Source organism: Bison bison, unplaced genomic scaffold (assembly GCF_000754665.1).
Source record: "Bison bison bison isolate TAMUID 2011002044 unplaced genomic scaffold, Bison_UMD1.0 scf7180017864163, whole genome shotgun sequence".
In the NCBI taxonomy this organism is placed as follows: domain Eukaryota; kingdom Metazoa; phylum Chordata; class Mammalia; order Artiodactyla; family Bovidae; genus Bison; species Bison bison.
Window position 1 is genome coordinate 964,353 of NW_011494735.1, and position 15,588 is coordinate 979,940.

At 39.4% G+C, this 15,588-nt stretch overlaps 1 protein-coding gene across 1 annotated transcript in view; it reads left to right on the forward strand.

Moving 5' to 3' along the window:
- The window catches only part of SLC2A13 (solute carrier family 2 (facilitated glucose transporter), member 13), a gene marked incomplete at its 5' end in the record, with an annotated part of 532,905 nt that overhangs the window by 504,924 nt on the left and 12,393 nt on the right, over positions 1-15,588 (forward strand). Inside the window, 2 exons of the mRNA XM_010841619.1 lie at positions 13,173-13,294; positions 13,421-13,573. Coding sequence (XP_010839921.1) covers positions 13,173-13,294; positions 13,421-13,573 — 275 coding nt within the window. The remainder of the gene's footprint in view (positions 1-13,172; positions 13,295-13,420; positions 13,574-15,588) is intronic.

A 15,588-nucleotide genomic window follows, 5' to 3' on the forward strand; every position in this document is an offset into this window, starting at 1 on the left:
AGGTGATGGGACCGGATGCCATGATCTTCGTTTTCTGAATGTTGAGCTTTAAGCCAACTTTTTCACTCTCCACTTTCACTTTCATCAAGAGGCTTTTGAGTTCCTCTTCACTTTCTGCCATAAGGGTGGTGTCATCTGCATATCTGAGGTGATTGATATTTCTCCTGGCAATCTTGATTCTAGCTTGTGTTTCTTCCAGTCCAGCGTTTCTCATGATGTACTCTGCATATAAGTTAAATAAACAGGGTGACAATTTACAGCCTTGAATATTCTTATGTAAAACTGCCAGATTCATTCCAAGAGGAAGTTGAAGTGAAGTGAAGTCGCTCTGTTGTGTCAAACTCTTTGTGACCCCATGGACAGTAGCCTACCAGGCTCCTCTGTCCATGGGATTTTCCAGGCAAGAACACTGGAGTGGGGTGCCATTTCCTTCTCCAGGAGATCTTCCTGACCCAGGGATTGAACCCAGGTCTCCCACATTGTAGGCAGATGCTTTACCATCTGAGCCACCAGGGAAACCAAAAGGAAGTTACACCAAGTTAAACTCTTACCAGAATTAAAGACTATACCAATATCACTGAATCTTCATCAGCTTTAAGTATTGCTATTATTTTCATTTGTTTGCCCACTCATATTCTATCCATCTTTTCCCCATATTAGGGCATATAAGGTAGCCAACATACTGGTATATGGCTTAGATTCATTGTTGTTGTTGTTATTCAGCCACATAGTCATGTCCAACTCCCTGCAACCCCATGGGCTGCAGCACACAGGCCTCCCTGTCCTTCAGCATCTCCCAAGTTCATGTTCATTCCATCGGTGATGCTGTCCATCCATCTCATCTCATCCTCTGACACCCTCTTCTCCTTCTGCCCTCAGTCTTTCCTAGCATTAGGGACTTTTCCAGTGAGTTGTCTGTTTGCATCAGATGATCTAAATACTGGAGCTTCAGCTTTAGCTTCAGTCCTTCCAGTGAATATTCAGGGTTGATCTCCCTTAAGATCGCCTGCTTTGATCTCCTAGCAGTCCAAGGGAATTTCAGGAGTCTTCTCCAGCACCACAGTTCAAAGGCATCAATTTTTTGATGTTCTTCATTCTTTATAGTCCAGCTCTCACAACTGTACAGTGATTTATATATAAATAAAACTTTATTGATTCATTTTTAGAAATGGCTTTAGCTCTAAATTTCTAGTGCTTTTGAAATTTACCCATGTCTGTGTTTAATCATCTCAATAATTCTAAAGGTTTTATTTTTAAAAGAAAACAACGGTAATTAACAAAAGATAATAGATGATTTTTTTTTCAACTTACCTTTATGTAAGAAAAATATGAAACATGAAAATAGGGGGAAAGGCTTGACTATAGAGAATAATCCAAGACCAAGATGTTCACCATGGTCTGCATACTACATGCCAGGAGCTATACTTTTCTTTAAAATTGTTGAACTCGACACATTTTACAGTTTAAATGCTGTATTGCCAGACTTGGCAAAAGTTTGTTTCATGTTAGTCTATTATGTAGGAATTATACTAGTAAACAGAAGTTACACTGTCTGAGGAGTAATGATTCAAGTTTGTTAAAGTAATTTTTTCTGATTGGATGCTCCAAAATCAAAATTTCTCATGGCTAAGGGTACTTGTAGATTTATATCATCCTAGTCCTCTGATTGATTGACACTGTGTTTATTTCTTCCCAGACAAAAGTGAAAATGCCCTTTCCTGGGGAGGTACTCTGTCCTTTTCTAGGTACCTCTCTACCACCACCATTAGACTATTACCATGTGTAATCAGACCATAAATTCCTATAAAGAACTATGAGATTTAACCCTTAGCAGTATCCATTTGGTTTTGAGGTGATAGCTTAATGATCTTCTTTAAAGAAATCACAGTTCTGCGTCAGGAATTGGAGATGAAATCTTGCTTCCCTAACACTTCACAGTAATGAATTGACAAGTGAAGCCTGTGCAGTAAGCCAGTAGAAGAATGGTAGCTGTGTCACAAAATTGTAGTAAACTATTCCTTCCTTTCTCCAAAACCCCATCTTTTAAAAAAAAATTTATTTCCTTTTAATTAAAGGATAATTGCTTTACAGAATTTTGTTACTCTCTGTCAAACCTCAACATGAATCAGCCATAGGTATACAAATATCCCCTCCCTTTTGAACCTCCCTCCCATCTCCCTCTCCATCCCACTCCTCTAGGTTGATACAGAGCCCCTGTTTGAATTTCCTGAGCCATACAGAATATCCAAAACCCTAAGTCTTTCATAAACTCTTCTGGGAAGGTGGCAAAATTCTGTAGATTTCTCAGTGATTAAGATTGGAAAGATAAAATTTGAAGTTTTGTGCTATAAAAACAAGTCATATTTTCTTCCATCCCCCATGCATGAACATGAAGCACATAAATAATTTCATCATACTGAATAAAGGAACAATACAAAAAGCATGTACTGTGTAGGAAGCAAGGAATAAGTTATGTACGGCTAATTGTGGCAAGAGCAAATTGCACCACTTAGTTCCTTTGGTTATTTCTTTGGTTTAAAACTGTTTAGAGATGTGATGGAGAAATAACACCAAAAAATAGGCAGAAATAGCTCTACGTATGAACTGATTTTGGAGTAGGTGTTGAGTAGGCAAGCGAGAATTGTTCTACCTTCAAAGAAAGCTGTTAATTTCTAGATGCATTATTAAGGGAAGCACTGTGGACGTCACTGCTGGAACAGGAAACTAATCTTTTTTGTTCTTATCTACATATCAAGTCTTAGTCTAGTCTGCTAGCAAAGAGTAGTTCTCTCACTCCACCAAAATGAGACCATTTTGCTTGCTTGCATATGATTCTTCTTTGTTCACTGCAGCACTCTCTTCTCAGCTACTATTATTGCAATTATTTTCTGGTTTTGCTCTAGGATGTGATGAGAAGGTGCCTCATCAGAGAGCATGACTCTTTCTAATCCCAACCCACACACTTATGGCAAAGTACTTTTGTTCTTTCCCCAGAGCATTGTGTTCTTCCACCAGCAGTCACTAAGCCAGGAAAGCGTGAGGGTATTTTGCAATAACACTTGGAATATACACTTTTATTTTTTAGTTGGAATTTCTAGTGTTTATATTTTGAAGGTCATGTATGATGTCACATTCTTAGTCATTAGCTGTCTGCGTATTGCTGGGTAAGTAACTCTGCCAGGTCCATGCTGCAGCGCAGCGCTTTCCTAAAATCAGCATGAGAATGAAGAGGAGTTAGCCTTTTATGTGTATAAATGTGTGTGTCCAGATGGTTGAAAGCCACATCACAGCAAGCAAGAGTCTACCTGAAAAGATCCTGCTTTCCATTGTTCAGCAAGCAATCATACAAGGAACTTTGATAATAATGAGTTGTAAATAGTGAATAGAGTTTTTCAGTGAATTTTAGTGATCTGATTATTTGTATTTCTGTCCTCAGCAATCTGTCTTTTCCCTTTCCTTCTCCTCCTTCCCTTTCTCCCATCATTCCCCTCCCCCTCCCACTTTCTATCCTATTCTCTCATTTTAAGATCTTCATAAGCCAAAATATTATTTGACTGGTGGTAAGTGAAAGTGGAGGATTACTGAACAGGGGATTGCTAATGCTGTTTACTACTCATCATTAAACAAATGTGAAGGCTTCATCATTCAATGACCGTTGTTCTCTATACAGAGTTCCAGTATAGACTAGTGGTTGAGATTTTTTAAAGGGAGGGGAATACAAAAATGACTGTTCTTTTGCAAACAGATAAATTGCTTTGTCAATTAATTTGAGCAATCAATCTTTGTAACAAGTCTATTGTTAAGGACTCTTACTTTACAAATGGGCTTCCCAGATGATGCTAGTTGTAAAGAACCTGCCTGCCAATGCAGGAGACATAAGACTCAGATTAGATCCCTGGGTTGGGAAGATCCCCTGGAGGAGGGCATGTCAACCCTCTCCAGTATTTTTTGCCTGGAGAATCCCATGGACAGAAGAGCCTGGTGGGCTGTAGCCCATAGAGTCACAAAGAGTCAGACATGACTGAGTGACTTAGCACACACAGATACATTTTACAGATTATAAAACCAAGGTAACTTTCCCAAAGGTAAACAGTGGGTAAGTGGCAGAACTGAGATACTGAACTGTGCAGCCGGATGCTAGACCCTGTGTACTTAACTTTTGTGCTGTGCTGCCTGGGATGAGAGCTCAGGACGGTAGAAGAGGGAGTACATTCAGATAGCATAATACAAAGCACTGTGTGATAACAGTATGCTGCTGCTAAGTCGCTTCAGTCATGTCCGACTCTGTGCGACCCCATAGACGGCAGCCCACCAGGCTCCCCCACCCCTGGGATTCTCCAGGCAAGAACACTGCAGTGGGTATAGATGAGGAAAATGAAAAGGCACTGAGAGGAGGAAGAATATTTCAGACAGGTGAATGGGTGGCATCTGTACTAGCCTTGAGGGCTAGGTAGATTCTGATAGTAGAAATCAGGAGTGAGAATTTGCCTTTCGTTAGAAGAAATGGCATGAGTACAAGATGCTGAGTCTGGAAGGTAGGTTCGGAAAATAAGTAGTCTAGTTTAGCTGGAGAAAAGGATTGTGTACACAGTACAGAATACATGAAGGGAAGGGAGTCACCAGCTTCCCTGAGGTCATACTCTCCTCTTCTAATCATTCATCCCTCAAGGTTTGGTGGTGGTGGTGGTGGTGGTTTAGTTGCTAGGTCATGTCTGACTCTTGCTACCCAAGGGACTGTAGCCTACCAGACTCCTCTGCCCATGGGATTTCCCAGGCAAGAATACTAGAGTAGGTAGCCATTCCCTTCTTCAGAGAATCTTCCTGATCCAGCAATCAATCCCTAGTCTGCATCACAGGCAGATTCTTTACCAATGAGCCACCAAGGAAGCCCTCACAAGATAAGGTAAGCTACAGCCAAATTTTGCAGGCTGCATTTCATGGGCATTTGGAATAAGGAGGATGATGTGTTTTAAGCTGTGAGGTGGCATGAACAATACTCCAAAGAGCTCAGCTTGGTGGATTAGTACTTTGAAGAAAGTAATGTGAGAAGCGGGGAAAAATAATTGAGACTCTATTTGTTTTCTATTGCTGAAAAACAGTCTTACCACAATATTAGGTTAGCAGCTTTAAGCAACCCACATGTATGATAATCAGTTTCTATGGATCAGGAGTCTAGGCATAGCTTAGCTAGGTCTTCTGCTTAGGGTCTCACAAGGTTACAGTCAATGTTGGCTGGGTCTGTAGTTTCATCTGCAGCTCAGTTAGGAAAGGATTAGCTCTTGCTAGCAGAATTCTATAGCTTTTGTACTAATGACTCTTGTTTCTTGCCAGCTGTTAACCAAAGGCTATCCTCAGCTCCTAAAGATTTCTCTCAGCTCCTGCCATGAGCATTTCAATACTGGCATTGAAATGTTGCTTTTTCAGAGCCAACAAGGAAATGAGAGACTTCAGCTAAATAGCACTATAATCTTAATCACATATGTCCTGTCACTTTTACCACATTCTGTTGGTTTTTAGCCAACAAATCAAAGGTCACCCCCACACTTAAGGAGAGAGGATGACCCACAAGCATGAACATCAGGAAATACACAGGTAGAGACTCATAAAGGCCCTATACTAAGGTCTGCCACAGCCAGATACAGTTGGTGAAACAAACACTCCAGAGTCTGAATTAAGTTGATATGAATGAAAATAGAAAGGAAGAGTCAAATTCAAAAAATTATGTCTAGGAAAGATAATTATGATTTCTTGCAAAATTCATTGCATATATTAACTCACACATGCCTCAAAATATCTCTGACACAGCTACCAGGAAAATCCTTATTTCACGGGTGAGGATGCAGACTTTTAGAAGTTAAGTGCCTAGATCACATACATATGAGCTTCAAATCTGAGTGTCCTCATATAGATTTTGAAAGTAGGATGTCAGTCCCAGAGTTCATTCTCTTAGCCACCCTTCTTTACTTTTGCTTCCCTGGTGGCTCAACTAGTAAAAAAAATCTGCCTGCAATGCGGGAGACCTGGGTTTGATCCCTCAGTTGGGAAGATACTCTGGAGAAAGGAAAGGCTACCACTCCAGTATCTGGCCTGGAGAAGTCCGTGGACTATATAGTCCATTGGGTTGCAAAGAGTCAGACACAACTGAGCAACTTTCACTTTCAAAAGTATAGAGAATTTAAAGAGAGATGAATAAGAAAAACATGATTTTAACTAATTTCAACTCTGTTTCAACTCAGAGAAATGTCATGAGAGGCACTATTAAAATAATATGTATTGTGCATTTACTACATGCCAGGTAGTGTGGTTGGCACTCAATATGCATCATCACATTTAATGTTGCCAACAGCCTATGATAATAGTCTTTTCTCCTGTTTTAAAGATCAGAAAACATGACTGTGCCTGTACTCACTAAACTCTAGTTTCCACAAATACAAAGGGTTTTTATTTTGTTTATAACTATATCTCTAATCGGAGAAGGCAATGGCACCCCACTCCAGTACTCTTGCTTGGAAAATCCCATGGATGGAGGAGCCTGTTGGCTGCAATCCATGGGGTCGCTAAGAGTCGGACATGACTGTGCGACTTCACTTTCACTTTTCACTTTCATGCATTGGAGAAGGAAATGGCAACCCACTCCAGTGTTCTTGCCTGGAGAATCCCAGGGACGGGGGAGCCTGGTGGGCTGCCGTCTATGGGGTCGCACAGAGTCGGACATGACTGAAGTGACTTAGCATAGCATAGCATAGCATATCTCCAATATCTGACACATAAAAAAGTGTTCACTATATAAATGTTTGAATGAATGAGCTTGGCTTATAAGTGGTAGAGTTATGATATGAACTCATAATAGCTTCACTCTACCTCCTATAGAAGATAATGCATTCCACTGTAGTCTTGGCAGGAAATCTAGACATGGATGTTCAGCACATATGTAAATTCAATTAATGGAGCTTGAGGAAAAGGTCAAGGCTAGGTTCCCTGTAAGTGAGCATTTATGTGGATATCAAAATCCCTAAAATTAGATGAAATGATTAAGGGAGAAGGTATAAACCCCAAACCAGAACCTGCGAGAACATCTGTATTTAGAGGCTGAGGGGAGGAAGAGGCATTTTAAAAGGCAATGAAGACAAATACATCAGAGAGTTGAGATGGATATATTGATATAAAAGTAAAGGGGAAAGAGAAGGCAGGAGGGTTTTCAGCAATATCAACTACCACAGGGTAATCAAAGAGCCTCAGAATTAAGGCAAGGTAATTATAGTTGAGGATTAAGAGGCCATCAGTTTGGGGTGAACAATTCAGAGAAAATAGGGCGTGAGTAAAAATCAGGGGAGTGTCTGTGGATGAGGACCTCACTACTGTAAACTACTTTGTAATTTCAGATGAGCTAGTAGTAGTAATATGAAAGGGATGAAAGATTTTAATAGGAGTAATTTTTGTGTGTTGTAAATAGAGGGTAGGCTCAAGTAGGAAGAAACTAAAGATGGCATAAAGAGAACTGACTACTGACGGAACATACTGTAGAGGAAACAGAAGCAAATGTAGAACCACTAATAGGAAGGTCTGTCCTTAGCACAGGCAAGAGACATGTTACCATTCAAAGTAGGAGAAGAACCTGAAATAAGATAAATGTAAAGGTCCAACAGAGAAAAATTGAGGGAATTCACGTGAAAAGTCTTCAATTTTTATGAAAATGGAGGCAAGTTCTTCAAACCCAGGAAAGGTGGGAAAGATTTCAAGACTAGAGGATAGTAAGAAGTATTTTAATTAATTGAGGCAACAGTTGACCAAAAGTTTATTCAATGTTTACTCTAAAATAAGCAGAAAATTCAACAGAGAAGACAGTAAATAATCATCATCATCATTATTAGGAACCCATCTGAGGAGAAATAGCATGAACTTTTAATAGATGTCAGCAGGATGGTTTCATAATTTTATGCAACTTCTGAAAAGTGGTTATTAAAGGAAGTTAATGGTCCTGCACAGAGTTTGGAACTGAAACTATGAGAATGACAGGCAAGCATGGAAGACTGAAAGATGGATTCTAGACGTCAGTAAAGATGATATTGGCATGGTCTGAGTTGAACAATGATGTAACTGAATACTGAGAGGAATCGAGAGTCTAAAGATGTGGTTTGGGTACTAGAAATAAATAACATGCTTATCATCAAAAGGAATGAGGTACGTTTGAGACCCTGAAGTAAAATAGTCAAGCTACTTATAATGCCCTTTCCACAGTTTCAAAGGTTAAGTAAGGAACTATGAAGCTAAGGTATCAGATGGGCCAGAAATAAACGTAAATGAATATGGCAGAGGATGAGAGGGGTGGAGAAGATAACTGACCAGGCATCAAGACAGGGTGTTATGATGGAGGTCATAAACACAGCAATAAGGACAGAGCTTAGATGTCAAGGTTCAAAGATAGAGGTTGATGGAGATAGAACAATAGCATAAGAAATAACAGTAGAAGAATGTTTTTCAGGTTGCTCAGGTCTTCAGATGCAAAGTCAGCAGAGAGTGCCTGCTAGAGAAGCAAGTACGTGTAGCAGGAAGGTAAAGAGTTATTTTAAATAAGATATAAGCATTGCTCCCTGCCCATACTACCTTATCACCCCTTTACAGGTGATCCTTCTAATCCTTAAAATTACCAGTAAGGCATTTTCCCCCATTTTACAAATGAAATATTCTGGTTCTAGAATTTGAATTTTTGCCCTTACTTCAAAATCTAAAGCTTTACAACATACTGACTTTCAATGCTTTTTAAAATGTTACTGCAGCCCTCAAAGACTAACTAGAAATTATGTCTGATATTTAAAATGGATATGAAACACAATGGTCTTTTTTAAGGTATAATTTACATATATAACATTATATTAGTTTCAGGAGTACAATATAATGATTCAACATTAAGGTATACTGGGAAGTGATCACCACAATAAGTCTAGATAACATCCATCTCTACCCATATTCATAATTTTTTTCTTAAGAACTTTTAAGATCTACTCTATGCAATACAGTATTATTAACTATGGCTACCATGCCGCACTTTGGCCACCTGATACAAAGAACCAAATCATTGGAAAAGACCTTAATGCTGGGAAAGATTGAGGGCAAGAGGAGAAGGGGACAACAGAGGATGAGATGGTTGGATGGCATCGCTGACTGAATAGACATGAGTTTGAGGAAACTCAGGGAGATAGTGAAGGATGGGGAAGCCTGGCATGCTGCCATCCGTGGAGTTACAGAGTCAGACACGACTTAATGACTGAACAACAACTACAGCCATGCCACACACTACCTCCTCATGACTTTTTATTTTATAACCAGAAGTCTGTGTCTTTTGGCCTATTTCACTCCACACTATTTCCCACTCCTGATGACCACCGATCTGTTCTCTGTATCCATGAGCTCCTTATTTTTTTTTTTAAGATTACATATACAAATGAGATCATATGGTATTTGTCTTTTTCTGGGTTATTTCACTAAGCGTAATGTTCTCAAGGTCCATCCATGTTGTCTTGAGTGGAATGGAAAGACTGAGCATCACTTCGTGGCAGATAATGGAAACAATAACAGACTTTATTTTCTTGGGGTCCAAAATCGCTGCAGATGGTGACTGCAGCCATGAAATTAAAAGATGCTCCCTCTTTGGAAGAAAAGCTATGACCAACCTAGACAGCATATTAAAAAGCAGAGACATTACTTTGCTCACAAAGGTCCATATAGTCAAAGCTATGATTTTTCCAGTAGTCATGTATGGATGTGTGAGTTAGACAATAAAGAAAGATTCTCCAAAAAATTCTTTGGAGGACCAAAGAATTGATGCTTTTGAACTGTGGTGTTGGAGAAAACTCTTGAGAGTCCCTTGGACAGCAAGGAGATCAAATTAGTCAATCCTAAAGGAAATCAACACTGAATATTCACTGGAAGGACTGATGCTGAAGCTGAAACTCCAATACTTTGGCCACCTGATACGAAGAACTGATTCATTAAAAAGCCCCTGATGCTGGGAAGGATTGAAGGCAGGAGAATAAGGGGAAGACAGAGGATGAGATGGATGGATGGCATCACCGACTTGATGGACATGAGTTTGAACAAGCTCTTGGAGTTGGTGATGGACAGCAAAGCCTGGCATACTGCAGCCCACGGGAATGCAAAGAGTTGGACATAACTGAGCAACTGAACTGACCATATATATGTATATACTATATGTATGTGTGTGTGTCTATGTGCATGTGTGTGTACACACACACCACATTTTTCTTTATCCATTCATCTATTGACAAACACTTAGGTTGTTTCCACAATCTTGGCTATTGAAGATAATGCTGAGGTGAACAGGATGGAGCAGATATTTTTTTCAAGTTGGCGTTTTTGTTTACTCTGGATAAATACCCAGAAGTAGAATTGCTGGATTGTATGGTAGTTTCATTTTTAAGTTTTTAAAGAATCTCGATACTGTTACCATACTGCTGCACCAATTTATATACACACCAACAATGCACAAGCGTTCTCTCTTGCCAGCACTTTTTATTTCTTGTCTTATTGATGATAGTTATTCTGCCAAATATGAGGCAGTATCTCGTTGTGGTTTTGATTCGCATATCTCAGATAAATAGTGATGCTGGGCATCTTTTCATGAACTTGTTGCCCATGTGTACCATCCATACTGAAATCAGATTGATTATATTCTTTGTAACCAAAGATGGAGAAGTTCTATACAGTCAGCAAAAACAAGACCAGGAGCTGATTGTCGCTCAGATCATAAACACCTTATTGCAAAATTTAGATTTAAATTGAAGAAAGTAGGGGAAACCACTAGAATATTCAGGTATGACCTAAATCAAATCCCTTAGGATTATACAGTGGGAGTAACAAATAGATTCAAGGGATTATATCTGATACAGTACCTGAAGAACTATGGATGGAGGTTCATATCACTGTACAGGAGGTGATAATCAAAATTATCCCCAAGAAGAAGAAATTCAAAAAGGGAAAATGGTTGTCTGAGGAGGCCTTACAAATAGCTGAGAAAAGAAGAGAAGTGAAGACAAAGGAAAAAGGAAAGATATACCCATCTGAATACAGAGTTCCAAAGAATAGCAAGGAGAGATAAGAAAGCCTTCCTCAATGATCAATCAAAGAAATAGAGGAAAACAATAGAATGGGAAAGACTAGAGATCTCTTCAAGAAGATTAGAGATACCAAGGGAACATTTCATGCAAAGATGGGCACATAAAGGACAGAAACAGTAGACATAATAGAAACAGAAGATATTAAGAAGAGGTGACAAGAATGCACAGAAGAACTATACAAAAATGATTTTATTGATCCAGATAACCATGGTGGTGTGATCACATAGAGTCAGACATCCTGGAATGTGAAGTCAAGTGGGCCTTAGGAAGCATCACTATGAACAAAGCTAGTAGATGTGATGGAATTCCAGCTGAGCTATTTCAAATCCTGAGAGATGATGCTGTGAATGTGCTGCACTCAGTATGCCAGCAAATTTGAAAAACTCATCAGTGGCCACAGGACTGGAAAAGGTCAGTTTTCATTCTAATCCCAAAGAAAGGCAATGCCAAAGACTATTCAAACTACTGCACAATTGTGCTCAACTCACACGCTAGTAAAGTAGTGCTCAAAATTCTCCAAGCCAGGCTTCAGCAACATGTGAACTGTGAACTTCCAGATGTTCAAGCTGAATTTAGGAAAGGCAGAAGAACCAGAGATCAGATTGCCAACATCTGTTGAATCATAGGAAAAGCGAGAGAATTCCAGAAAAAACATTGACTTCACTAAAGTCTTTGTGTGAATCACAACAAACTGTGGAAAATTGGTAAAGAGATGGGAATACTAGACCACCTGACTTGCCTCCTGAGAAATCTGTATGCAGGTCAAGAAGCAACAGTTGAACCAGACATGGAACAATGGGCTGGTTCCAAATTGGGAAAGGAGTACGTCAAGGCTGCATAGTGTCACCTTGCTTGTTTAACTTATATTCAGAGTACATCATGTGAAATTCTGGGCTGGATGAAGCACAAGCTGGAATCCATATTGCAGAGAGAAATGTCAATAATCTCAGATATGCAGATGACACCACCCTTATGGCTGAAAGTGAAGAAGAACTGAAGAGCCTCTTGATGAAGGTGAAAGAGGAGAGTGAAAAAGCTGGCTTAAAACTCAAATATTCAAAAAACAAAGATCATGGCATTCAGTCCCATCACTTCATGTCAAATAGATGGAGAAACAATGGAAACAGTGACAGAATTTATTTTCTTGGGCTCCAAAATCACTGCAGATTGTGACTGCAGCCATGAAATTAAAAGACATGTACTCCTTTGAAGAAAAGTTATGACCAACCTAGACAGTATATTAAAAAGCAGAGACATTACTTTGCTGACAAAGGTCCATATAGTCAAAGCTATGATTTTTCCAGTAGTCATGTATGGATGTGTGAGTTGGACAATAAAGAAAGTTGAGGACCAAAGAATTGATGCTTTTGAACTGTGGTGTTGGAGAAGACTCTTGAGAGTCCCTTGGACAGCAAGGAGATCCAACCAGTCCATCCTAAAGGTAACCAGTCCTGAATATTCATTGGAAGGACTGATGCTGAAGCTTAAACTCCAATACTTTGGCCACCTGATGCAAAGAACTGACTCATTAAAAAGACCCTGATACTGGGAAAGATTGAAGGCAGGAGGAGAAGGGGAAGACAGGATGAGATGGATGAATGGCATCACCGACTCAGACATGAGTTTGAACAAGCTCCGGGAGTTGGTGATGGACAGGGAAGCCTGGCATGCTGCAGGCCATGGGATTGCAAAAAGTCGGACACACCTGAGCGGCTAAACTAACAAACTGACTGACCATCTGTTTGTCTTCTTTTGAAAAATGTCTCTTATGATCCTCTGCCCATTTTTCATTCAGATTATTTTTTTGTTACTGAGTTGTATGTACAATGTGTTGTTCTTGAATTATATTCAGCTCTAAAAAGTTTCATGTCAGCTTACATATATAATCCTCCTTTAAAAAAATTTTTTAGAGAAATATCTTGGTTTCTTTTCCTTAATGAAATTAAGGAACTATAAATGCATTCTAGATAATACATTGAATTTCTGCAACTATAACCTAAAACCCTAAGTTAATATTTATCTTGCCTTACTTTTCAGGTGTGAAAATGAAACCAAATTCAAAACAGAAGAAGTATTTTGGGCTTACAATTTCTGCCCTACTCCATACTCCTGGACTGCACTTCTGGGCCTTATTTTATATCTTATTTTCTTCGCACCGGGTAAACAAAGACTCTGTTGTTGTAATTGTTATTTTAATTAAATTGTCTCTATTTAGAGAAGACAAGCTACTCTTTTAAATTCCTTACATGCTACTTTACTGAAATTCTTCATTTTATACTTCTTAGGAATGGGACCAATGCCTTGGACTGTGAATTCTGAAATATATCCCCTTTGGGCAAGAAGCACAGGAAATGCATGTTCATCTGGAATAAATTGGATTTTCAATGTTCTGGTGTCATTGACATTTTTACACACAGCAGAGTATCTTACATACTATGGTAAGAGAATATAGTTTCATTTTTATTTTCTACTCTTGTTTTTAGATTTGCTGTCATTCATGATTGAAAAACTAAATGGTTATATTTTTGCTATTATAAATATCTCTGCAAGGCTGTCTTATTCCCCAGAAGCCTTAGAAATGTTTCTGGGAAAAGATAAGAGGAACTGTCCTTTCCTAAGCAGTATTGCTGCTTGTCCCTCAGTGCTTTATAGCTTTCACCCACCTACACTTCAGACCCAAACATCTCCCAGCTATCCTCAGTGGGAAGTCCTCACAACAAGGCCTTTAGTTTAATGGAAAAAACATAAACAACAGAGAATTATAGAAAGATCCTGGAGTCTAGGGGTCATGCTTGAAAATGTCTCTTTACATGGATGGGTTGTATCCAAGAGTAGAATCAAAGTAGGGTCAAAGTTGCTCCCCCAAATGTTGTGCTCGCACTGTGCCTTCCACTCTATCATATCTGCTGTTCAGACCACAGTATTTCAGGATCCACTGAGACCAGCACTATGACTGCTGAAACTATAAATGTGGCAGAGGTGTTCATGTAAAATGTAGAGAGACCATAACTCGAAGAAAACAATCTTGAGAAGTGACTGAGTTAGGAAAAAACTTTGGGAAGCTACTTCAGGTTTATCTTTACTAAAATGAAAAGGTGTCTTTTTAGCAAGAGAATTTCTTTATTGTCTGTATGAGTTTATAGGTTATGATTGGATTCTAAGTGATGAAATAGGGGTTTTCATGCTAATCTGAGCCTCCGTGATTATATACTGAAAGTCTATTGTTTAGAACCCACCCCCACCCCCGTTCACCCACCCTTCCCTTCATGGATCACATATCCTGGGGAAGGGACTTGCATGATTCAGTGAAGGTATGAGCCATAATGTACAGGGCCACCCAAGTTGGATGGTTCATGGTGAACAGTTCTTAGAAAATGTGGTCCACTAGAGGAGGAGATGGCAAACCACTCCAGTAACCTTGCCTGGAGTACCCCATGTACAGTAAGAAAAGGCAAAAAGATATGACACCAGAAGATGAGCCCACCAGGTCAGAAGGTGTCCAATATTCTACTGGGGAAGAGCAGAGGACAATTACAAATAGCTCCAGAAAGAATGAAGAGGATGGGCCAAAGTGGAAACACTCAGTTGTAAATGTGTCTAGGGTGAAAGTAAAGTTTGATGCTATAAAGAACAATACTGCATAGGAACTTGGAATGTTAGGTCCATGAATCAAGGTGAATTGGACATGGTCCAGAAGGAGATGGCAAGATTGAACATCAAAATCTTAGGAATCAGGGAACTAAAAGGGAAGAGAATGGGTGAATTTAACTCAGATGAGCATTATATCTATTACTGTGGGCAAGAATCCTGTAGAAGAAATGGAGTCGCCCTCGTAGTCAACAAAAGAGTCTGAAAAGCAGTACTTGGGTGCAGGCTTAAAAAACAACAGAATGATCGTGGTTTCTTTCCAAGGCAAACCATTGAACCTCAGAGTAATCCAAGTCTGTGTCCCAACCACTGATGCCAAAGAAGCTGAAGTTGATGCTAGTGGTAAAAAACCTGCCTGCCAATGCAAGAGACATAAGAGACTTGGATTTGATCCCTGGATCAAAAAGATCCCCTGGAGGAGAAAATGGCAACCCACTCCAGTATTCTTGCCTGGAAAATCCCATGGACAGTGGAGCCTGGCAGGCTATAGTCCCTGAGGTTGTAAAGAGTTGGACATGACTGAAGTAACATAGCATGCACACATGCTTGTCCCAACCACTGTTGCCGAAGAAGCTGATGTTGATGGGTTCTATTAAGACCTACAAGACCTTCTAGAACTAACACCAAAAATATATGTCCTTTTCATCTTAGGGGATTGTAATTTAAAAGTAGGAAATCAAGAGATACCTGGAATAACAGGCAAATTTTGCCTTGGAGTACAAAATGAAGCAGGACAAAGACTAATAGAGATTTGTTAAGAGAACACACTGATTATATATAGTGAACACCCTTTTCCAACAGCACA